This window comes from Leishmania martiniquensis, chromosome 35 (genome assembly GCF_017916325.1).
Source record: "Leishmania martiniquensis isolate LSCM1 chromosome 35, whole genome shotgun sequence".
Taxonomy (NCBI): domain Eukaryota; phylum Euglenozoa; class Kinetoplastea; order Trypanosomatida; family Trypanosomatidae; genus Leishmania; species Leishmania martiniquensis.
The window spans coordinates 215,884-240,358 of NC_090170.1; the positions used below are offsets into that span (position 1 = coordinate 215,884).

Genomic DNA, 24,475 nt, shown 5'->3' on the forward strand with positions numbered 1-24,475 from the left:
GTCGTCCTCGTCGTCTGAGCCGTCCAGCAGCAGCAGCAGCTCTGCGCCGTCGTCGTCCTCGTCGTCTGAGCCGTCCAGCAGCAGCAGCTCTGCGCCGTCGTCGTCCTCGTCGTCTGAGCCGTCCAGCAGCAGCAGCTCTGCGCCGTCGTCGTCCTCGTCGTCTGAGCCGTCCAGCAGCAGCAGCTCTGCGCCGTCGTCGTCCTCGTCGTCTGAGCCGTCCAGCAGCAGCAGCTCTGCGCCGTCGTCGTCCTCGTCGTCTGAGCCGTCCAGCAGCAGCAGCAGCTCTGCGCCGTCGTCGTCCTCGTCGTCTGCGCCGTCCAGCAGCAGCAGCAGCTCTGCGCCGTCGTCGTCCTCGTCGTCTGAGCCGTCCAGCAGCAGCAGCAGCTCTGCGCCGTCGTCATCCTCGTCGTCTGCGCCGTCCAGCAGCAGCAGCAGCTCTGCGCCGTCGTCGTCCTCGTCGTCTGCGCCGTCCAGCAGCAGCAGCAGCTCTGCGCCGTCGTCATCCTCGTCGTCTGAGCCGTCCAGCAGCAGCAGCAGCTCTGCGCCGTCGTCGTCCTCGTCGTCTGAGCCGTCCAGCAGCAGCAGCAGCTCTGCGCCGTCGTCATCCTCGTCGTCTGCGCCGTCCAGCAGCAGCAGCAGCTCTGCGCCGTCGTCGTCCTCGTCGTCTGAGCCGTCCAGCAGCAGCAGCAGCTCTGCGCCGTCGTCATCCTCGTCGTCTGCGCCGTCCAGCAGCAGCAGCAGCTCTGCGCCGTCGTCGTCCTCGTCGTCTGAGCCGTCCAGCAGCAGCAGCTCTGCGCCGTCGTCGTCCTCGTCGTCTGCGCCGTCCAGCAGCAGCAGCAGCTCTGCGCCGTCGTCGTCCTCGTCGTCTGAGCCGTCCAGCAGCAGCAGCTCTGCGCCGTCGTCGTCCTCGTCGTCTGAGCCGTCCAGCAGCAGCAGCAGCTCTGCGCCGTCGTCATCCTCGTCGTCTGCGCCGTCGTCATCCTCGTCGTCTGCGCCGTCCAGCAGCAGCAGCAGCTCTGCGCCGTCGTCGTCCTCGTCGTCTGAGCCGTCCAGCAGCAGCAGCTCTGCGCCGTCGTCGTCCTCGTCGTCTGCGCCGTCCAGCAGCAGCAGCAGCTCTGCGCCGTCGTCGTCCTCGTCGTCTGAGCCGTCCAGCAGCAGCAGCTCTGCGCCGTCGTCGTCCTCGTCGTCTGAGCCGTCCAGCAGCAGCAGCAGCTCTGCGCCGTCGTCATCCTCGTCGTCTGCGCCGTCCAGCAGCAGCAGCAGCTCTGCGCCGTCGTCGTCCTCGTCATCTGCGCCGTCCAGCAGCAGCAGCAGCTCTGCGCCGTCGTCATCCTCGTCATCTGCGCCGTCCAGCAGCAGCAGCAGCTCTGCGCCGTCGTCGTCCTCGTCGTCTGCGCCGTCCAGCAGCAGCAGCAGCTCTGCGCCGTCGTCGTCCTCGTCGTCTGAGCCGTCCAGCAGCAGCAGCAGCTCTGCGCCGTCGTCATCCTCGTCGTCTGCGCCGTCCAGCAGCAGCAGCAGCTCTGCGCCGTCGTCGTCCTCGTCGTCTGCGCCGTCCAGCAGCAGCAGCAGCTCTGCGCCGTCGTCGTCCTCGTCGTCTGAGCCGTCCAGCAGCAGCAGCTCTGCGCCGTCGTCGTCCTCGTCGTCTGAGCCGTCCAGCAGCAGCAGCAGCTCTGCGCCGTCGTCATCCTCGTCGTCTGCGCCGTCCAGCAGCAGCAGCAGCTCTGCGCCGTCGTCGTCCTCGTCGTCTGCGCCGTCCAGCAGCAGCAGCAGCTCTGCGCCGTCGTCGTCCTCGTCGTCTGAGCCGTCCAGCAGCAGCAGCTCTGCGCCGTCGTCGTCCTCGTCGTCTGAGCCGTCCAGCAGCAGCAGCAGCTCTGCGCCGTCGTCGTCCTCGTCGTCTGAGCCGTCCAGCAGCAGCAGCAGCTCTGCGCCGTCGTCATCCTCGTCGTCTGCGCCGTCGTCATCCTCGTCGTCTGCGCCGTCGTCATCCTCGTCGTCTGCGCCGTCCAGCAGCAGCAGCAGCTCTGCGCCGTCGTCGTCCTCGTCGTCTGAGCCGTCCAGCAGCAGCAGCAGCTCTGCGCCGTCGTCATCCTCGTCGTCTGCGCCGTCCAGCAGCAGCAGCAGCTCTGCGCCGTCGTCGTCCTCGTCATCTGCGCCGTCCAGCAGCAGCAGCAGCTCTGCGCCGTCGTCATCCTCGTCATCTGCGCCGTCCAGCAGCAGCAGCAGCTCTGCGCCGTCGTCGTCCTCGTCGTCTGCGCCGTCCAGCAGCAGCAGCAGCTCTGCGCCGTCGTCGTCCTCGTCGTCTGCGCCGTCCAGCAGCAGCAGCAGCTCTGCGCCGTCGTCATCCTCGTCGTCTGCGCCGTCCAGCAGCAGCAGCAGCTCTGCGCCGTCGTCGTCCTCGTCATCTGCGCCGTCCAGCAGCAGCAGCAGCTCTGCGCCGTCGTCGTCCTCGTCGTCTGCGCCGTCCAGCAGCAGCAGCAGCTCTGCGCCGTCGTCGTCCTCGTCGTCTGAGCCGTCCAGCAGCAGCAGCTCTGCGCCGTCGTCGTCCTCGTCGTCTGCGCCGTCCAGCAGCAGCAGCTCTGCGCCGTCGTCGTCCTCGTCGTCTGAGCCGTCCAGCAGCAGCAGCAGCTCTGCGCCGTCGTCATCCTCGTCGTCTGAGCCGTCCAGCAGCAGCAGCAGCTCTGCGCCGTCGTCGTCCTCGTCATCTGCGCCGTCCAGCAGCAGCAGCAGCTCTGCGCCGTCGTCATCCTCGTCATCTGCGCCGTCCAGCAGCAGCAGCAGCTCTGCGCCGTCGTCGTCCTCGTCGTCTGCGCCGTCCAGCAGCAGCAGCAGCTTCGACGAAAGCGAGTGTTACAAGTCTGTTCCTTATTATTCTGCATCTGAAATATTTCATACACGTTTGTTTCTACACGCTCTTCGCGTAAGTTTCGAGGAGCTTGTGCCGCTTTGGTTGTGCCCTAATTTTTGCGCGTGGCCGGGTGTTGTCTGCTCTTCAGCGGGAATTGAGGTGGATGTGAGTGAGATGACCTTGAGTGGATCGTTACCCGAGCTTCCTGATAGTTGCGACGCCGCGGAGGTGGTTGTCCGGGGCGTTGACATGGGGAGCCCTGAGATGAGCGTAGGGGTGAGCGGCACATTGCCAGGAAGCTGGTCTCGGCTGAGGCGCCTGCAAAAGCTGGATCTTTCGCACACGGGAGTGAGCGGAGCTCTGCCGTCGGAGTGGAGTGGGCTTCGTTCGCTTGAGTATCTCAACCTGGGCTATAACGAGCTGTCAGGCGCCCTTCCGTCTTCGTGGGGTTTCTTCTCATCACTTCGCGAACTATACCTGAACGATAACTGGCTCACCGGCACCATTCCGGATAGCTGGATGCGCATCCATCTATTCGAAGTGCTGGACTTGGCGAACAACATGTTGGAGGGTCGGTTGCCTGGATTCATCGTCTCACCCAAGCGAGCGTTTCTCGCTGCCACCGCAAGGCCACGCCAACACTCGAAGCCGTAAAGCTATCCCTGCGCCTCCCGCTAGGTGGGGATGGATGTCAGCGCTCTTGCCGAGCCTTAGCGCTGTGACTGCCACAGGTGCGGCCGGTGTAGACCGCAGACAGACCTGATCTGAGGGATTTGCATACTCCCAGCGCTCTGAAGGTGACGTGCACACGTGAAGCGGGCCCCTCGCCGCTCCGTCCTCCAAAAAGAAGGAGGGAGAAGGCACTCGCAGGAGTAGAGCCCGGGGCGTATAGTGCGCCCTGTGCAACAGCCTCGCCTCTCCGCGTTCTCATTCTTTCAGGGGTCTCCCTTTCTTCTCGTTCTCCCCCCTCCTCTCGTCTACACCCGCCGTCTGCCCCCCCTCTCCCTCTCTCAAGTGTGTTCGTTTATGCCCCCTCCCCTCGTTTTTCCTGTTGACGAAGCCCCATCGCGTCCACTCTTGTGGGTGCGGCCGTCTCTCTCGCCCCCGCCGTTTCCGACATGCCGGTGCTCTCCCTCCCTCTCTTACCGTGGCCCTGCTCGCTGGCCACGTGGAATGGCCAAGGCGTCGCGCCTAATTGCGCTGGCGGCTGCACAACACGTTGGGAATGGCGTGGTCGTGCGTGGGGGTGGCTCACAACTCACGGTGAGCCAGTGCCAGTCTTCGCGGTCGGTCTTTCTTCATCGAGGACCCTCAGCATATTTGTTTCAGAAGTCGCGTTGACCGAGTGCGGCGGCGGCTGGGCGCCTCAGCGCTCCTCCTGCTGTGAGCGCACTTGGGCGCCACCCCCTCCACCCGCCGTTGTGTCTGTGTCTATCTGCGCATCTTCCTAATTTCAGTTCTTGTTTTCAGCGTCACCGTCTCTCTCCCTGGCTAACCCTCTCCTCTCTCCGGCATCGCACCTGCTGCCAAACGCATGGCGTGCATGCATGTGTGCGTGCGCCCACGTCTCATTCTGCGTGTGGCGTCGTTGACTGAGGGAGCATGTCTGGGATGTTTGGTGAGGGGAGCTCATCCTCTGCATCGTGTGAATGCCCCCTCTCTCCTCCAGGCGCGCGCACACACGCCGTCGCCCTCCCCCTCTTAACGTGTATGTGCGAGAGCGCTGTGCTGCATTGGGCTTGTCTGCATGTTGTGGTGGTTCCTTTCTTCTTTTGCATGTCAAGGGACTTCGAATGTGTGCAGCGGCGGGGGACTGCCGCTCTCGAGTAGGCGCGCACGCGTGCGTTCACGTCAGCGGAAGCTCGAAGGATTATTTTTTAGGTGTAGCGCTCCTTGAAGATCGTTGTCGCTATTACTGAAAGTTCAGCGGCGGGCGACTCTACGACCGAATGGAAACATCAGAGCCGATAGTTTAAGAGGAACAGAAGAGAAGCTCGTGCGTTTTCCCTACTAGAGACGGCCGGTCTGTGGGCGCGTGTTGGTGGGTTGTGTGAAACCACAGCAGAGGTGCTTTGCAGCGGTTGTGTTTGGTAAGTCAGCTGGGAAAATGCGCCCTGGGCATTCGTTTGTGGCTCTTACTGCCGTCTGCGCGCGTGCCTTCTCGCCATGGTGACGTTGTAACGTGCCGTAAATGCTCTTGTTGGTGTTCCTGTCGAGGTTGCTGAGTGCTGTACACGGTCATCTCTCACTCATACGCAGCCGTGAAGTGTTTGTCTCCGTGTCTGTGTGCTCTTCTCACCTAATCTTCTTCCGTGTGGCCTGCGAACTCGTCGTTTTCTTTTATATTCATGATTATCTCATGACCTCTGTTCTTCTCGCGTTACTCACGCATGGGCTATCCGAGCTGCAGCGTCACCCACGATGGCGTTTCCTTTGCAGTTTGTATTCTCATCCGCTCCTTAGGTGCTGCCCAATTCTCCGAATTGCATCCGTGCTCGCTCAGGGACGCGTTTCGAGGGATGGGAACACCAACACTCGGAGAAAATGAGGCGGCGACCTCAATCAATAGCGAAAAAAAGCGAAGCCGGATGAGGAGGAGATGCACGTGTTCTTGGATGGGAAGGATGCGCACCTGTTCGGCACACTCAAGCGATTAAATTTCTCCATATTCTTTCTTTGCCGTAGGTGCATGCGATGGGAATGGGGAAGGACCAAGGGCCTCTTGGCCAAGATAGGGGGCGCTTGAATGCATGTGATTTCTCCTAATGCGGTTCACGCTGCATATATTTTTTTCGTTCGTTACCTCCTCCCTCAGCTTTTTAGCTGTTCTGCGTCGTGGCGGCTTCCTCAATGCTCCCTTTCCCCCTTCCCCTCCCTCCTTCGCCCTGCGCGGTAGTCGTGCGGTTTCTCCTTTTTTTCCGCGCGTGCGATCGGTGGCTGCACGTTTTCGATGAAGTGTCGATCTCTTTCGTTCTTTTTTTCGCCGCTGCGGTCTCACTTTTGATTCTTCGTCTCACGTCTACTCAGTGTTTCTCTTGGGTGTATTCTCCCTCCCTCCCTCCCTCCCTCCCCCTCTCTCTACAGTGGTTGTGCTGATGCGTAGGCTGCGCCTGCGTCAACCCGCACTTGTCGAAGAGGTCACGAACGGGACGTACAAGACGATTCGCTAATCGAAGATACCGCACGATGGCATGGAGAAGATTAGCAATGAACAACAAAAAAACATGTGCTCCTCAACGTGTCTCGCTGACACAACAGAGCAAAGTCGACGCATGATGCGTTCGCGTTGCCCTGCCCAATCAGATGGCATTGCATATTATACCAATACCTATACATATGCATATATATATATATGTATATATATATATGTATGTGTATATATGTGTATGTATATGAGTACATATATGTGTATGTATAGGTCGAGGGTAAAGAAAGCAGCAGTTGACGTGCTTTTTGATTCATAAGGGGTACCGTGCCGCACGTTCTGCGTGCTCGTTGCGCGTGCATCAGAGGGGGGCAGTAAAAGGCACGTGCGCCATAGGCAACAGGGTGGAGATAAGAGGGACACCTGCTCATGGTCCCCACGCCCCACGTCCTGCTACTGGTACCCCTCCTTGAGCTGCGCCAGCACACGCCCAAATCCTTGGAGATCCGCCATCTTGGTGGCGCACGACATGAGTGCAGGCGTCGGCGTTCTCGCTGTCGTCGCGTTTTCACTTTTTGTCCTCCCTCTTTCCTTCCGCCATTCTCTTCTTTCTGCCTTGTCTTCGGCGCCACGCTGCTCCTCGGTGGCCCCCGCGCTGAAACGCAATCGCCCATGCACAAACCGACAACGCACCGTGGCGATCTCACTTCCACGCCCGCCCGCTCCCCCCTCTTTTCTTAAAGAGAAGGACGCGGAACCGCAAAACAAAAAGAGTTAAATTGCTAACAAGAAAAAGCCTCATACGAGGGCAAAATACCTCCATCTCCCCCCTCCTCCTCCTCCTCTCCCTGCCCTTGGCAGAAGGAACACACACACACCTATACATATATACATACATATAGATGTATGTATATATGCGTATTCACGAAGGCCTGTGACTCTAATCTGTACTGAAAGGACGTTTCCTACGACGCGCACGTGCAGGAGGAAGAAGACTGTGGTTGTATTAAAGAACACCACACGCAGAGCCTTTCGGCCGCTACCACTGCTGTTGCTGGTCCTCTTTCCTTTTCGCCCCTTCTGCCCCCCCCTGCCCCTCCCCCTATCAGCCGACCTGTTCGCGTACGCGTCGAATCAACTGCTTCCCCTTCCCCTTGTTTTCCGTGACATCTTACATCTGTTCCCATTCTTCGTTTGACCTTCTCTATCGTGCGCAACTGTGTCCCTCTCTCTCTCTGCCACTTGGCGTCCTCTGCTCCCTTGCCACCCTTTTCTCTCCCCCACCCTCCTCCACCCACACACAGGGATATATATATATATATCGCTCGTATTCGTTCATTCACGCACATACGCTCCTCTTACTTTTGTGTGTGTGTGCGTTCCTGCTCTTCTTCATTGTCCGAGTGAACTCGCTGCCACCCCTTTTTAGTGTAAGCCTCTTGTACTTGGAGCGGTTTTGCCGCGCGTGCATGCCATTATTATTTTTCCCCTCTTTCGCTTTCTTTGTCTTGACAGCGGCACGGAGAGGCACATCAGGGCATTTTCTTTCTCTGCACCGTTTTCTGCTGGCTCTCGTTTGGTAACGAAGAGCACACTCGCTTAGTCTGTGTCGCCATTTCGGTAGCACTGCTGCGCGTGTGAGGGGAGTGCGTGCATGCCTAATCGACTCGCCGACTTCTCGTTCGTGTCGTAACTCTCCTCTTTCCGTTGTGCAGGTGCGCTCCGCTTTTGCTACCGCCACCGCGCGCGCGCGCTCTCGCTGCAGAGGTACCCTTTCGGCTGCTCGTTGATTGCGGTGCAACGATTGAATTGCTCGTGGCCGCTTCCGCATCCACAACTCTGCGGCACTATAGAGCAGGAGAGCAGAAAGAGCACAAAAGGCAACAGAAAAACAGCGGGGAAAAAACGCATCGAGACGCGGAAAGGGAGTCGAACGCCCATCGGCAACAACGAAACCGAAGGAACGCAAAGCGAAGAGAGAGAGATACAGAGAGCGAGCCACTCAAGTAAGAAGGCGTTCGGTCACCAACGTGTACGTGCTCCATCATACCCTCGTCTCCGTCTCGGGGCACGCTTTCATCCTCACATCATTGCATACAAGCACACACATAAGCACACTTCCCCGATTGCATTAATTTCTTCCTTCACCGTGTCAGTCACGTACCTGCTTTGACTGCTTCTGTACGTCTTTGTGCGTGTGCGCGCGTGTGTGCGCGAGTGTATTCATTGTGGTGCTCTTTGAGCTCTCATCCTCTTTTTTTTATCTCGTACCATTCAAAAGTGTTCGCCCCCTTTTTTCTTTGTTCTTTTCGGCTTCCGGGGCTCTCGTCATTTTTGTTTTTCTCTAAAGTGCGCCTCTCTCTTTTTTTTGTCATTGTTCACGCCCTGCCTGTGTCTCGCCTTTCTTCTTTTTTCCTTCTGTTTTTTCCCAGCTGGTGCTCGCGTGTTAATCTCGTGTGCGTGTGTGTGTGTCAGAAAGAAAAAGGGGGATCGCTGTTTTGTTTGGTACGCGCCCCATCTTCGCAGGGCTTTGTGTGTGTGTGTCTTCATTGCATCCCTGCCACCGAGACAGCACCGCGACACCGCCCATTCCTCCCTATCCGCTCGTTGCTGAGGGTGTTTATGGTGCTTCGATTATTTTTTTCCTAGAGCTGGGGTGTGCACCAGGCGTAACTGTGCATTCGAGCACGTGAGAAGGAGGAATTAAATTTTGTGGTACCCGGGCGAAAAGCCGCTTCACAAAGGGCAGCGTCATTCTGCACTCTACTTGCATAGGCTGGAAAAGAGTGGGAAGCTGGAGGAGGAGCGAGAATAGCACTCACACACACAGACAGACAGACGCGCGCGTGTGTGCTTACGTGAACGGAATCAGTTCCGCCGCCAGCCGCCCGACTAAGGAAGCAAGTGAACGAGAGAAAAAAAGAAAGGCTCAACGTACCTCCGCGAAGGGCGAAATTGCTGCCTTATTATAATTTTTTTTGGCTGCGGTTTGACTGTTTGCTCTCAGAAGTGACCCTCCACTCTTTCCCCTCATCTCGCCCTTTCTCCTTTCTCTTACTTGTCTTTCGAGTCTGGCAAAGAGGTGTGTTACTGTGGTAGTGGTCTACATTTTTTTCTTTTTACACCGCTCTTTGCACACTGGTGCTCGTAACCGCCACACTACACCGCTTCCACCCTCCTTAAGTGTGTGTCTCTCTCTCTTCATAGTGCACTGTTCAAACTACAGAGTTGTAGCTGTTGCCTGTGTGCGTGCTTTTTTCGTCGTTCTTCTTTGCTCCCTCGTATCGTTGTTATTTTCGTCCGCGCTAGTCTCTCCTTCAACTTTTGTTCTCACGCCCATCCGCCCCCTTCCCCTCCCGCTCGGCACGCAGCGCACATTCATACAGATTTGAGTCATCGCCGTGGTTCTCATTTCGATTAGCGTTTTTTTTCTGTTAACGTGTAGGGGGCACTCTTTTCCTTCCATTCGCTTCGCTCTTCATCGCTTTTTTTTCGTTTCCTCTACCTCCCTCCTCCCTCAGTGCCCCTCTGTCTCCTGTGTATGTGTGTGTGTGTGTGTGTGCAGGTGTCACACTGTATCTCGAGCGCCTTCACCCTCCTCCCCATTCACGTCTTCTGTACCACCTTTTTGTACATTTTCTTCTCTGCTCTTGTACCCCACCCCTCACTTCGTCCGTCACCATCCGTCACCACCCCCTCCCTTCTACTACGACCACACCAGCAGCAAGAGCACGAACTTTTTTCCCCCAGTGCCGGCATTTTGATTTTTTTCGCTCGTCTCCGCTTCCCAATTGCGTTTTGAGAGGTTTTCACCCTTACCCTTAACAAAAAAAAACGTTTTGTACGGAGATACTTCGCTCACTAAAAGGGAAAGGGAGTAAACAAAAGTGTACGAATCTCATCGACTGCACTCCGACGCGCTGCGTAGTGGAAGAGACGGAGGCAAGCATTCACATACCTTTAGACAAAAGGGAAGACGCGAGCGACGACACAAGCAGCGGTTCGCCATCGCCGAGACTCCTCCAACGGAAAAAGAGGGAAAGCTTTTTTCGCGTACTCAAGAAGCGCCCGTGGAGTGTCACCCGCATACCTCTCATCGGCTGCTGTTTTCGTTGTACGTGGGGCTTTTTATCCTCGCAGTCAACGGCGTTGCGGCATGATGACGCACGATCGACTCCGAGCTCATGGTGCACCTTGCATGCCTCAGCGAAAATGGAAGCCCGCGAAGCTTGCGCTCCTAATCATTATTTCGATGTTGGCTAGTCTCATTAGCGGCGCTACAGCAGCATCCTTGCCCACCATCGGCGGCCGTCACGCTTTTCTGCCCAAAGAGCTGACGGGCTGCACCGGGCATGAGGCTATCCCGTTCTACACAGCAGCACAGCGGACGAACACGGTGGCATTCCTAACCGAGTTCCGCAACACTATTCCCTCTCTCAGCAAGACGTGGATCAGCTGCAACCTCTGCCACTGGGATGGCGTGCATTGCTCTACGGCGGGTGTTGAGGTGCTCCTTGATTCACGAAGGCTTGTCGGTCGGCTACCAGAAGTGCCTGTCTTCGTCGATGCTGCGCAAGTGATGATGACGCGCTTCGCAATCGAGGGTGAAGGCGATGGCATCGCGCATGAGCTGCCAGATAGCTGGAGGAGCCTTGACCAGCTCACATCTCTGGAGATCCGCCTTGACTTGAACCTGCGTGCTCCACAAGTGCGCGAGGCTCCGAATACAGTCTACAGAATGAAGGCCAGAGCCGATACGACCAGTGACACAAATGCAGACGGCTGCGCCCTCCCGCGCAACGTGCTAAACGTGTCGCTCGCAAACAACCGCATGAGTGGGCCTCTTCCGCCTAGCCTTCCACGCTGCAATCCCAGGATAAAGTACCTTTACCTGCAGAACAACACCGGTCTGAGCGGGCCCATACCGAAAGAATGGGGCAACTGGACCAGTCTCCAAGTAATTAATCTTGAGTTAACAGATGTTTGCGGCTGCCCTCCACAGGAGTGGGCAAAGGTCAACCCTCCCGTCATAGTCAAAGCCGAAGCTCAAGTCAACGACCCAGACCTCTGCAAGACCAGCTGCAGCGGCAGCAGCGGCAGCTCTGGACTGGAGTGTGATGGCCCCATTCCGTTTTACACGGTGAATCAGCAGGTGAACACGCGCCACTTCCTCGAGGCGTTCACGCATACACTACAAGACTTGCAGCCTCTGTGGACCTGTACCAATTTCTGTGTGTGGGATTACGTGCGCTGCACGCCTGCGGGTGTGGAGGTGGAGATAACGAGAACAGAGTTTTTCGGGTACGTTCCTGAGGTCCCTGCGAATGTGGATCCCTCAGAGGTGGTGGTTACCAAGCTTGAGTTCCATCAAAGCAGGTGGGTGGAGGGCGACTATCCCCCAAGCTGGGCGCTGCTGCCGTCCCTGCAGTACATTTCCTTCGCGTACACTTCGATGTCGGGCACGCTGCCGTCTGAGTGGGGTACCATGTCCGCGTTGAGGTACCTCGATCTGAGCTTCACGCTGACGGGCGGTATGTTTCCCGATATCTGGAGCAACTTAGCGAACTTGGAGGTGCTCAAACTAGTGCGCCTCACGATTTCAGGGCAGCTGCCGAGCTCGTGGAGCAGGATGGCATCTCTTCGCGAGCTCGACCTTGACCGCACCAGTGCATCCGGCACGTTACCGCCTTCCTGGGGAGCTTTGAAGAACCTTGAGCTGCTCTCGCTGCCATATAACAACTTGGTTGGAAGCTTGCCAACAACTTGGAGCTCTCTGAAGAGACTCGAGACACTTTTGCTCCAACATAATCAGCTGAGCGGATCTATACCGGAAGAGTATAACGACATGGTCAGCATCAGGCACGTCAATCTCATCGTCAACAACTTCTGCGGATGTCTGCCAAGCAACTGGGCCGCAAATCCGAATCAAACGATCACTATTACTGCCGACGAGAAGTTGATCGCTTCTGACTGCGCCACTACCAACGCCTGCCAGACTTCTTCAGACAGCTCCGCAGGCAGCAGCAGCAGCAGTGCGGACGAGTGCTATGGACCAGTGCCGTTTTACAGCGCCGCTCAACAAGAGCATACACGCAGATTGTTGGAGGCATTCATGGAGTCCATTCCCGCGCTGAGGGAGATATGGGTGTGCCCGAACTTCTGCGCGTGGCCGTATGTCCAGTGTGCGAGCATTGGTCTGGCATTGGAGATGGCCGGCGCGCCCATCGCCGGCTCTTTGCCGCCTGTACCACCGAGCGTGGACGTGAAGGAGATTGTGGTGATTAGGGTTGATGTGAGCGGCGTCACGGACATAGGCGATCAGCTGCCTCCGAGCTGGGCGTCGCTGGTGTCCATGCAGCACATTGCGATTCGCGGCACTCTGATTTTCGGGAGTCTACCGACGGAGTGGAGTCGGATGCCACGCCTGAAGTATCTGGATGCTGGCGGGACAATGATCACCGGCCAGCTACCGAGCAGCTGGTCTAGCCTGGAGCACCTCGAGGTGCTGCGCGTGGATGACGCCATGCTTTCTGGTACCCTCCCAGACTCGTGGAGCGGCATGAATTCCCTGAAGGAGCTCAACCTTGGCTGGAACACTCTTGACGGCACACTGCCCGCGTCCTGGAGTCGTCTTGACACCCTGCAGAGTATTCAGCTGCACCACAACCACCTCAGCGGCACTCTTCCCGAGTCATGGAGCGCGCTCCTGCTCATGAAGCACTTCCGCGTCGACGAGAATCAGCTGATCGGTAAGATTCCAGAGTCCTACAGTGACTGGCACGTCCTCGCCCATGCACAACTCGAGATGAACAAATTCTGCGGCTGCCTTCCGTCGCGGTGGGTGGCGGAAGGTGGCGTCTCCATGACAGTGACCGCCAATCCGCCGGTCATGACAGCTGACTGTGCCACAGCCAACGCATGCGAGGAACCACCTACGTCCCCTCCGTCGTCGTCCGCGGCGTCGAGCAGCAGCAGCAGCAGCAGCTCGTCTGCGAGCACGAATGTCCCGACTCCGGGGCCTATTCTCCCATCCTCATCCTCATCAGTATCGTCGTTGGACACAGCCTTTTACGATAAGCTCAGCATTTACTGCCCTAACGCGGAGGAGGCGGGAGTAGAGGTGATTGAGTCGCACAAGGGAGATATCTGCTGTAGCTCTTGGAATGGAAGCGACTACAACACTTCGTGTGGGGATGAGATCGGAGGCTTCTCTGATACGGTCGTCACCTGTAGTGGTGCGCTCGGTAGTCGCGGTTACTTCTCGTGCTGCTCGAAAGTTGGGGCAGATGGCACGGGAGAGTTCTTGGGTACGCGGTGCAAGGAAAATGCCGCCGTCGCTCCTGCCACGTTCTGGAGGTCCGGCACGAGTGGGGCTGATTGTGTTCTGTGGGCAATGGCAGCGGTGCTCGGGATCGCGTTGCTGTAGTCGAACGGGTGTGCGAAGGGGCAGACGCTGCATGGAATCGGTTGCCTATCGAAGGAGTGAAGAAGGGAAGTTGCCAGTGACTGTTCTCGGGGTGCGGTGAGGAGTCTATGGAGGGTTACATATATATATAATGTTGCGCAGCTATAAGAGGCTCTCTCGTCGATGGCTGTTGCCCTATCCGCACCTCATCTTCGCGTCTGTGCGTGCGTTGACTTCGAAAGGAGACTGTGGAGGGGTTCCTAACCCGGCATTCGAGACGGTCCCTCCCTCTTCATCGTTTTTTTGCCTCAGTGATGCGTGTCCTCGCGGTGGACGGCTCCGGTGCATTGCTCCTTCACCTCTGGTGCTGGTTCCTGCGCGTCTTCGTCGTGCGCAAGCGCGTGCGGTGTGGCGGTGGGACGCTTTGCGCACGGGGTCTTTTCTTTGGCAGGGTGAGTGGGGTGGGGGGCTCTCTCACGACCCTTCCCCTTCCCCCCACCCCATCGGATGCTTGTCGGCTCTTGGTATGTGGGCCCATTTCCAACTCTTCAGTGCTCCCAGTGAAGGCGGGCCTTTGCTGTACGCGCTCATGTGCGTTGGCCCGGAGGCTTAGGGGATAGAAAGGCGGCGGAGGTCCTCGTGCGGCTTTTGGCGTCGGTTACCTCTTTGCTATGTCTTGTGAGGCCTTTGATTCTTAGTTGACCCTGCTTTTCTTTCCCGCTGCGGCTCTCGGCGCGTGCGCAAGCCGAAATGCCAATGCACAGGAAATCTCTTGCCAGCGCTGCTGGGGAAGCATGGATCTAGCTTATGAACTTTGTCCCCGCCGCAGGGGTGCAGGTGTTAGGTGCGCCCGCTACATGGGGGGTACTGCGTCCAACGGACAGAAGAGTAGGAAGGGGGTATTGCTGATGTTGAAGCGGTGCGGTGTATGAATACGGAAGGGTAGAGCTTGTTTGCAAAGGCACGATTTACTTCGTGACAGAGAAGTGGAGCTCCTTTCATATGCAACCTGTTGTTTTTCGCTGTTCAGCTGGCTGCTCTTGCTGTCGGAGTTGATCTACGGGAGACATGTACGGCCATCTCCACACCGCTACTTCCCCTCGTCCCGCCCACAAGAAACGCACACACACACACACAAACCTGCACGCACATCGAAATAGGCGGCCCAAAGGTGCTCCTTTGTCATGTGTGTTTCTGTGTGTGTGTGTGTGTGTATGGGAAGGCGCTTTTTTCTTTGACGGCTTTGTTTGGGTGCCTTCTGTGTAGCGGCGCTCTGTTTTGGCGGTGGCATCGATCTATCATTTTTCCTTTGCGTCGTTTCTTTTTTTTTTACTGCGGCGTCTAAGTCGTACCGTTTGTTCTCCGCCGATCCCGAAGCTCATCTTCGACCCTATCCCTGGTCTCTCCAGACTCTCTTCAATCGGCTTCTGCTCTTTGCAATCATCTGCTTTCGAGCGTATTTCACGAGGGGGGTGACGCAGGGGGTGTGGGCAAGTTCTCTGCCCTTCTGTGGAGGTGTCGTGCCGTCCGGCTACCCCCTGCCACCTCCCCCTGTCTCTGCTTTGCTCCCACTGTGCGCACTCTCTGGACTCTGTCGTGCTGAGGATGGTCAAGGTGGGGAGGAGCCGGGAATCAGAGAGGATTAGAGGAGGGAGGGGGGCGGATGCCGTTAGTGCGGCTTGAGTGGGCTGGTTCCAAAGGGCGAACCTCTCGTTTCACGATTGCCTTGCCGCTTTCACTTTCTCGTTGGGTGCGGGAGGAGGTGTTCACAGCCGCGCCTCTTGGCTCGGTGTCAGGTGCGCACCACAAATGTGCGCTACTTGCTCGCTCTTTCATGCACGCCTGTTTCGTCGTAAACTTCGCTCCAGCAGAAGACAGTGGCGGTTCTCGTCAGGACTGTGTTACTAATTCACATTTTTTGTGTGCGTTTGCATTGTAATTTACATTAGAGGCCGGAAGGGGGAAGGTGTCTGTGGGAGAAGGCACGGAAAGCCGAAGAAAAGAGTCACTTGCCTCTTCCACTTCGTTGCCCTCATCCCGCCCGCCTGACTCCCCCCACCCACCCCCTCTCGTCTTCCTTTTGTCTTTCGCCACGTAGACAACATGTTTGGGCAGTGCATTCAGGGAGGGCACGTGCGTGCTATGCTCAGGTGCATGAAACTCTTAGGTCTCTTTTTGCTTTCTTTTCCTTCCCTCCTCCGTCCCTCCCCTGTGCGCCGTATTACGTGCAGTCTATTTGGCCTGCGCGTGTTCAGCTTTCTTCGCTTCTCCTCCTGGAAGCCTCACTTTAACGTGTCGTCATTTCCCCCACCCACACACCCAGCCTTCCCCCTTCTCGCCCACGCTGCTGCCGTTTCCACTCATACGATCTCGAGCGCCGCCGCACCGCGGACGCCCGCGCTGCGCCCCAATAGCACAACTCCCGTGCATACAGGCAAAAATGTATGGGAGGCGAAAGAGGTACACTGACTACGACTGCACTCCTCTCGCTGCTGCTGTGCTTCCGTACCTCACGCAGAGGAGAGGCATATCGGCCACAGGTGAAGCGCGAGCGCCGTTACGAAAGCCGTGTGTCCGTCACGACGCCTTGAAAACGACACGCCGCGACAACCACCGGCTCCTCCTCCACTGTGCACACCTGAGCGTCCACTCACATACATGAAAGGAATGTGTACCTTGCCTACTTCCCCCCACCCCTTGCATGCTCGTCTATCGCCCCGTTAGCCTGCTCACGATACCCCCTCCCCCCACACACACACACCTACCTGTTGGACAAGAGAAGGGGGTGGAGAGACTGCCCGACTGTTGGAATGTGCGTGCTGAGACCGTTCTCGACGCGTGGAGGTGAGGAGGAAGCCTACAAAAGAAATGGGCAGCCCGCTCTTCATGCTGCTAAAACTGCTGCTGAGGATCTCTCCGCCGTCAAGGTCCGGAATGCGGCGGGGGTGGAAATGCTGCAGCAGGGAGACGGTCATCATGAGAAACATCAGGAGGCGAGGGGGAGATGACAACTGTGTTGCCATGCCTGCTGGCATGAAGGGCAGCGAAGGTGGGGATCCCTGTGCTTGCCCCATTAAGGAGCACACGAACGTGGAGAGAAGGGCAGCGTGTGGTGGCTCCCCTTCACTCTCTTCTCCCTCCTGCCAGCAGCTGGTCAGCTGAAATGCCTGCTGTTGTTGCGAGTGAGGCCTTCTCCAATTGTTGAGTGATGGGTTGCGCGTAGTGAGTAGGGATGTTCTGAACGGTGCGGGAGCTTTGTGTGTCCTCCCATGCCCCCCCCACCCCTACTCCCTCCTTTGCAGGCACTGCCAGATGCTCTCTCTCTCGCCGTGCGCGACGTGGGAATGAGTCGCTGTGGGGGGGGGCATGGGATGTGCCAAGCACACTTCCTTCCATCTGCTATTCCACATCACCCCTTTCCCCCAGTAGTGTAGCCCTTTCATCCTTTGTGTTTGTGTGTGTGTGCATGTGTGTTAGCCTAGACCGATTCTGATCTAACGAGTTTTGTCTCGCACACCCCTCCCTCGGCTCTCACGCCGTCAACGCATGCTAGGAGCCCTCGCGCACACACACGTACACAGAGACAGGCACACCCATAACTGTCACGCAGACATCTCTGGTCGAGGCGAGAGAGCTCTTTTTTCTTCTCGTCATCTCTTCCATTTGTTGTATGTTGCGAAGTCTTTTGCTAGAGCGCTAGAGTTAGCAAGTGTGGTCTTGCTTGTTCATGTGTACATGATCGCCTTTCTCATGAAGTTGTGCCCCTCCCCCATCCCCCCTTCTTTTTTCTCTTTATGTGTCTTCGTACATGGGTGGGCGTGTATCTGTGATTCTTCATCTTGTAGAGGAGATGAAGCGTAACTACATCTGCCGTGTGATGAGGCCGCGCTTGCCTGTCTCCCACACTGCGATTGCCCATTCGCCTTTTCATTGGTGAGACTGTTTTCAACGCCTTCCTCCACCCTTCTGTCCCTTGAAGACAAACAGCCACAGGTTAGCTCGCAGGCCGCACTGCAGCGCACACGCGCACACACATACGCACATTCCGCATTCGCACTCTGTGGGGTATCTCAATCGCACCTCTGTGCTCCTCCCGCTTTGTGTGTGTGCGCGCGCGCAATTTTGCGTCGCCTTTTGCTTGGTTGTTTTGTCTTATCTTTTTTTTTGCACAGAAGCACACGGCACACATCCACACACACACACATTCCCACAAATTGAATCGCTTATTCTTCATAGTACGCTGTGAGATGCCGAGAGAAAAGAGGGGGAGGAGACGAAAGGGAGGAACATCCGCACGGATGGCAGCGCTGCTGTGGGCGTATTGGGGTGGCTCTCGGTGCGACGTTGTGTGCGTGTGCGAGCACGCTACCCGAAACTTAAGAGGAGGAAGCATATGATGTAGGTGAAGATGCACGCGTTGTTTTGGGCTGCTCTCACCCTGGCGCGCTCTTATGGGGTGGGTGGGGTTCCTCTTCTTTGTTTTTTCACTCCGTCTGTCCCCCTCTGTCTCCGCAGCGCCGCTCTGATTTCCGTCGCCGCCTCAGATGCGCTTCTTCTTCAGCGCTCTTCTCCGCCTTTTTTTTTGATTTTGACTGCGTCCCGCTCATTTTCCCTCTCGGCTCGGTGCTGCTTTCCAGCTCATTTCCGCGGTGATTACTACCAAGCATTTCTTTCTCTCAAATCTCCTCGCCCCTCTCCCCTCTTCCTTCCCTCCCAGCGCCTCTGCTCTTTGGCGCCACCTCTCAGCCTCTTGCACCGTTACATCAACTGCGGCCCCTCCCCCATAGTTTCTCCTTCCCCCTCAGCTGATGAAAGATCGGAAAGGCGAGGTGTGCGTGCTTGTGGACACCGTCTCGCCATTCTGACTCACCCTCTTCATTTTTTGCCTAGCTCCCAATCATACTGCCTTTAATACATCTGCCCCTTGGGGAAGAAAATGCTTTCCTCATCTATTCCTCCATCTCTTTGGGTTTGCCCTCCTCTGCACCACCTCCCCCTTCTCTTTCTGTCATCGTTGTCTGTACTGCTCATCTTGTACATCGTGTTGGCGCCTCAGCGATTCAGTGTGTCCGCGGTGTCACCTGCTGGCCGGCTTCTCGCTTCTCAGCCCCGTCTCTTTCTCGGTAGGCTATCCTCTTCACGTGGCGAAGGAGCGGGCGTGACGGTGTTCCGTGAAGGAAAAGAGGCTGACCGAGAAGGCCAGCTGGCAGGTGGGCAGAAGAAGAAGTGGATGCCACGGCGACAGCAAAGCACTCCTGTCTCCTTTGTCCTCCCCGCCCGAGAGAAACGCTCGCGCACACAATCACGCAAAAATAAAAAAAGAAACGGAGGATTGCCAAGACGGCAGGAGAAAGAAAAAAGCGCATTGCCGTGGAGTAGGCGACAAAGCAATGAATGTGTGAGCGTTACTGTGCCAGTTCTGCCACCCCTCCTCTTCTTCGCTCACTGCTCCCTTCCTCCCCTCCCCTCTCTGTCCCACCAATGTGCTTCCGACTTGGTTCCCTCTGGGGTACGCAGACAGAGCGGCGTGTGCGGACGGCGGAGGTGGGAGAGACATCGCTTGGCGTGCGCCAACAAGAGCGCGTGTGGCATGATAGGGAAGGAGGGAGGGAGACGGCAGCATTGGTGGACATTAGTAGAAGCGACTTCTGTTGTATAAGGACAGAATGCAGACAACGTTTTTGCTTTTTTCTTGTCAAATCAGTGCACACGAGAGTGGACCGCAGGGAGGCGCTTGACAGCTCAAGAACTCACCCGCTAAGGCAGGTGGAGGACATCAAACCAGCAGGAAGGGCGGTCGCACAGCGTGAGGACACAGGGAAAGGAGGGGGTGCATGGCAAGTTCGTCTCGCTGGACTCTCCCCCCTCACGCTCTCCGTCGTCGCCACGCGTGCATACCTGCGCCTTGACCTCCTCTTTTTATTTTCGCTCACATAAGTTGCTCTACTTGCTTCTCGAGCATTTCTCCTCTCCGTTTACTTCTGCCGTGAACTGCGCTTCCCATCCTCAACTTCGCCTTTCTCCTTTGTGTTGCTGTTTTTTTTTGTCGCTTCTACTTCGTTGTTGGGTTCCCCTTTTTTTGTTTTCCCTTTGGCTGGTGGCCGGCACGCGTCTTCCGCTTCACTCTTTTTCACTCCGGTTCGTCTCTGTTTTCTTTTTTTAGCTCTTTCGTTCTGCATTGAGGCATCCAAATGGTGCGCGCGTCTTGGTAGCGTGGGGCGGTCGCAGAAGGGCGTAGGCGCCAGCGACTTTTGCCGCGATTTTCGTTTGGGGGAGGGGGTTAACAGCTGCGCGCTCTGTATCGGTCATCAACCCTTCCCCCTTGCCCGCCCTCTCGGCTTCCCTCCCTCCTCTGACGCCCCCTATTTTCTCGTCACTTGTATTCCCTGCCCCTTTCCCACTCTTTTGTGTTCACGATAATGACGACAGTTATTCTTGCTCTTCCTGCAAGCTGCGGTGGGAGGATCTTTGGCCGTTACTCGTGTGCGTGTGTGTGTGTTCGTTTCGCCGCACGCCGTAGGCTGGAGTGGCGTGTGCATCTCATGTGCACACCCTACCCTTTCGTTTCTTCACTTTTGCTTGGCCGATTGCCTGCCAACGCCCTCCCCTCCCCCCACACACACACGTCTGTGCAGGTTCGCTTGAGAAAGCATGTCAGCGTATGAGAATGGGGGGAGCGCCACTACACTCTTGTACGCCGCCCCGCCATCACCCCCTCTCTCACCCACGCCCTCTTCCAAGCCGTGGCAAGTCCCTTTGTGCAGTTTCTTTTCATACGTATCCCATCCGTTGCCACGTCGTTCGATTTTCTCTTCCCGCTCTTCGAGTACCTCCATCGTCTTTGCACAGTGTTGAAAGTATGGCGCGTGCGTCTCTAGGCCGCCTCTGCTTGTTGTGGTTGTGTGTGTGTGTGCGTGTGCGTGCGCGCGTCTGGCTCCCATGCAAACGCGGCGGGTAAGTGCACGAGGCACGCATGCATGAAGTCCCCTTTGCTTCTGTCTTCATGGAGAGGTTCCGGAGCCGCGAGGGAGAGGGACGGCAAAGACAGGGAGGGCGCCCTCTGCGTGTTTTCTGCATCTAGCAACCGTTGCCGCCTTGGTGCGATCTGACCTCTGCATGTGTCCTCGCCATGGTGGCTCGTGCACACACGCGAATGCATCCACCTCCATGTTCAGCGTCTGCAAGGGATAAGGACTTCTCTCTCCCTCCTTCGCATGCATATGTATACGCTCGCACGCCATGAAAAACATAAGCACACACAGAGACCCGCTTGCCATAGAGTGCGTACACACACACACACACAAGCACGCGAGTACACGAGCAAACGAGTAGCCACGCTCACTTGTGATTTTCTGTGTCGGAAAGGTCCCGTCCCGTCTTGATGCGTAACTGTGCCCGCAGCACTGCCCACCAGTTCAGCCGATGGAGTCGTGCGACGGAGAGGCCGGGGTCCCCGTAGGCGGCGGCACAAGTAGTGAAGGAGTTGTCCGCCAAGGCGAAGGCGCAATACCGCCCTCGGCGACTGCGCCCCCCCGCGGTCACGATATGGAGGCAGAGCTACAGCTGCGCCAACTTCAGCATGAAAATCACCTCCTACGGTTGCAGCTCTTTCAGCTGCGCGAGCAGCAGCAGCATCTGCTTCGCAAGGCCACCGCGGCACCACAGGAAACGCTCCCGGACACAATCGACGAAGAAGCCGCTGCCTTAAACGCCCGCATGCTGCTTCGGCGAAACGAGAGGCAGCGCGCCACGGTAATGCGATCACTGCTGTGCGACATTCAGCAACTCCACAGCGAGCTGGCTCTGCAGCAGGAGCAACTGGAAGCAGAGCGAAGGGACTTACACGCCACGACAGCAGCGCTACCATCACCCCAGCCGCTGACAGCAAAGCTCGAGAGCATCAAGCACGCCTGCGATGAGACGTGCCAGCTACTCGCTCGGCCAGGTAACCCTTCTTCCGCAGCGCCTTCGCGAGTGCCATCGGCAGAGCCCGCGTGCTCTGGCACGCATGCCGTCGACGACTTGTCAACCGAGGCGATGCTTCAGCGCTTTCAGGATCGCAAGTCAGAGCGCCGGCGGCGGCTGGAACAGATATTGGGCCCCGGATACGATGTGGCAGGCATTGGTGCCGTGCCTCAAGGTACTGGTGCCGAGCAAAGTGGAGAGGCGTCACCGGCTCCCAGCAGCTCCGCGGCCGCGGAGGATGGCGGGTGGGATAGGATCGATGCCGATAGCTTCGGCGGCAGTTCGTCTCAGGGCCACTGCCTCGCCCGCAAAAAGGGCTACACCACACGTGCAACCGCTACAGCTGCGTGCAGTGGGCCCGCGAAGAACCCGAATCAAATCGGCCGCGCGGTGAGCGACGCTGTGCGGAACAATAGCTGGTACCTCTGCAAGGTGCTGGAGGTAGCTCTGCTGGACACAATACAGGCTCGGCCGGCAACTGAGGTACCTGCGCCGGCATCGTCCACCTCGCTGGAGAAGCACTGCCCATCTGCCTTGTACTCCAACAGAACATCGGTCGCGGACATCGCATCCCCCTCGCCCTCAGGGGGCTCAGCCTCTTCCCTGGACGCACCTCTCTCTAGCGGGCGTGGGGCCGGCAGCACCTCCAGCCCCACCACGCTAACGAGCGGTACCGCATCTCTAATGCCGTTGTCCGAGTCGGCCGTCGCCTCCCCGACATCCGTGACTGTTCCTGAGCTGCTCTACCCCAAGGGCGTGAGCGAAAAGGCGCTGAAGCGGGCCATCGATGAGTCGCTGCTCCTTTCCTTTCGGTGCATGCAAAACGCTCCACGGCGCTTGACCTCGTTGCAGGCGGCCGATGAGTGTGTGCCGGCGTTTGAGGCCGAAAACAGTGACGCCGAGCTACGTCGCTGCTTCGCGGAGGGCGTCTGCAAGGATGCGTTGGTTAGCAGCGGTGAGAGGTGCGAGGACGGCGTGGGAAGCGGCGTAGTCGGAAGCGACGACGAAGAAGCCCCGGGGGCGACTGAAATGCTCGGCACCAGCGACGAGAGCCTCGATCCCTTTGCCCGCCTGCTGCTGACCCGTCTCTACGCCGACTTACCCGTGAAGATGGCCAAGGCAGACAACAAGGGCAAGTTGGCGACGCAGCACGGCAGCGGCAAGAATGGAGCTAATCAGTGGCCTTTGCCGTCCTTTGGCGCGCCGCCTGTATCTGGCCCGGCAGGCTCCAAGACGGGTTTCGCCTTCATGGCGGCAGCCGGTGGTGACCGCCGGCTGCACGTCCCAAAAAAGCACTGCAGTCGCCTCGACGAGGTGCAGGTGGAGATGCACGCGCCGGTCATCTTCAACCAAATCCGTGGCTTTTTGCGCATGGACATTGACCGCTTCCGGCGCGCCTTTGCACCAGCCTCGTCGTTGTCGCCGACAGACTCCGGCGGTGAAGTGACGGACATGTCACACCGACGCGCACAACAGGCGCAGCAGCGTCGACTTCGTCTCGGCGCCGCAGCCTGTGCGGACGGCGCCACTGCGTGGCGCATCAGCGTGTCGCCTGGCAAGAGCGGGACAACGTTGCTTTACTTTAGCGACTTCGTCATGAAGACGGTGCGGCCCAGCGAACTGGACTTCCTCTTGCACAAGTTCCTGCCTGCGTATGTGCGGTATTGCGAGCGCAACCCGCATACATTGCTGCCGCGCTTCTATGCCTTAGCGACGGTGCGGTGGTGGAAAGCGGGAGTGGCGCAGCACTTTGTGTTGATGCAGAATGTGTTTGCCACGTCGTACTATATCCACCGTATCTACGATGTGAAGGGCAGCACAGTGAACCGGACGGCGCTTCAACCGGGCAAGCCACCGCCTCGCACGGCCTTTGGCGCCCTCCTGCTGAAAGACAATGACCTTCCCCCACAGCTCATCATTTGCGGTACGTATCAGCGCGCCATTATGCTCGCCCAGCTACGCTCGGACGTTGACTTTCTGCGTCAGCTCAATGTAGTCGACTACAGTTGCATGATCGGTGTGCGTAGTCGTTTCTTCTCGCGCGAGGAAGGCCCGTCGAAGACGCTCCTGCTCCTACGTCAGAAGCCCAACCACGATGGCGCAGACCCGCTCGGCAGTCGCAGCGAAGTCGTGTACGTGACTGGCGAAACGGCCGCCGCCGATGGTCAGAGCATCGGTGTGGGGGTGGTGGAGGGGAAGCTGCTGCCGCCGACTACTGATGTGCGGCAAGGCGGCTCTGATAATGATGTGTACGTCTGCATCCGTGGGTGTGACGGTGGCTTGCTATCGCTGCCGATATACACTCCTGGTGACGACACAACCGCGCGTGAGGAAGTGTATTACCTCGGCATCATCGATGTGCTGCAGACTTACAACTCGGCAAAGAAGTTGGAGTGCTTTGCAAAGGGGCTCGTCAACGACCGGAGCGCTATCAGCGTGATTGCACCAGATAAGTACGCGGAAAGGCTTTACAAGGTGCTGGAGCGCATCACTGTGTAGCCTCCCCTCCTCCCCTTTATACAAGCAGATAAGCATGCAGACGCTTACACAGCGCGCCTGAATTTTGGGTGGGTGCGGGACGACGCAGGCTTTGTGTCTGTGTGTGTGTGTGCTTCATGAGCGCATTGATCGCGTATCGCGCACTCGTTTCCGCCTTCTTCTCTCCTCACACCTCCTCTCTTCCCCTCTCTGTGTGTGTGCGTGCCAGAGGCGCCGCGCCGCCCTTTCTTTCGCTGGACGCCGTCACCCTCACTCTTCTTCACCACCTGCGACTGCCGTGGCCCGCACCGCTCACTCGCCTCTTCCTCCCCCCTTTTTCGTTTCTTTCGCGGCTACGACCCTCTTATGATCTCTCCTCTCTCTGTCGCACTCTTCCGTAGCGGCGCTTCTGTGTCGTGTGTGCTCACGCTTGTCGCACACATGACGGAACTGGCCGTCAAACAACGCGTGTGCCGCTTTGTTTTATCTGCACGCGCGTGCTTGTGTATGATCGTGCGTACCCCTTCGCTCCTTTGCGGTCCCACAGTCCGCCTTCTTTACGCGCTCGCTCGAGGTGGGCCACCGCCAAGGAGGCCTTGGCGCTTCGCTTTCTGTGTCTTGCACATATGCGAGCGTG

The 24,475-nt window shown here is 57.8% G+C and overlaps 3 protein-coding genes across 3 annotated transcripts; all 3 read left to right on the forward strand.

Annotated features, from left to right (window-relative positions):
* Nucleotides 1-3,019: 3,019 nt before the first annotated feature.
* Nucleotides 3,020-3,499, forward strand: LSCM1_00808 (uncharacterized protein; the record flags this gene model as incomplete). Its single annotated transcript, XM_067318442.1, has 1 exon — nt 3,020-3,499. The coding sequence occupies one exon, from the start codon at nt 3,020-3,022 to the stop codon at nt 3,497-3,499; it is 480 nt and encodes a 159-aa protein (XP_067174547.1).
* A 6,743-nt stretch (nt 3,500-10,242) lies between these two features.
* Nucleotides 10,243-13,416, forward strand: LSCM1_00809 (uncharacterized protein; the record flags this gene model as incomplete). Its single annotated transcript, XM_067318443.1, has 1 exon — nt 10,243-13,416. One exon carries the CDS (start codon nt 10,243-10,245, stop codon nt 13,414-13,416), a length of 3,174 nt encoding a protein of 1,057 aa, XP_067174548.1.
* A 7,524-nt stretch (nt 13,417-20,940) lies between these two features.
* Nucleotides 20,941-23,859, forward strand: LSCM1_00810 (uncharacterized protein; the record flags this gene model as incomplete). The annotated part of the gene is made up of 1 exon (XM_067318444.1): nt 20,941-23,859. One exon carries the CDS (start codon nt 20,941-20,943, stop codon nt 23,857-23,859), a length of 2,919 nt encoding a protein of 972 aa, XP_067174549.1.
* Between the last annotated feature and the right edge of the window lie 616 nt (nt 23,860-24,475).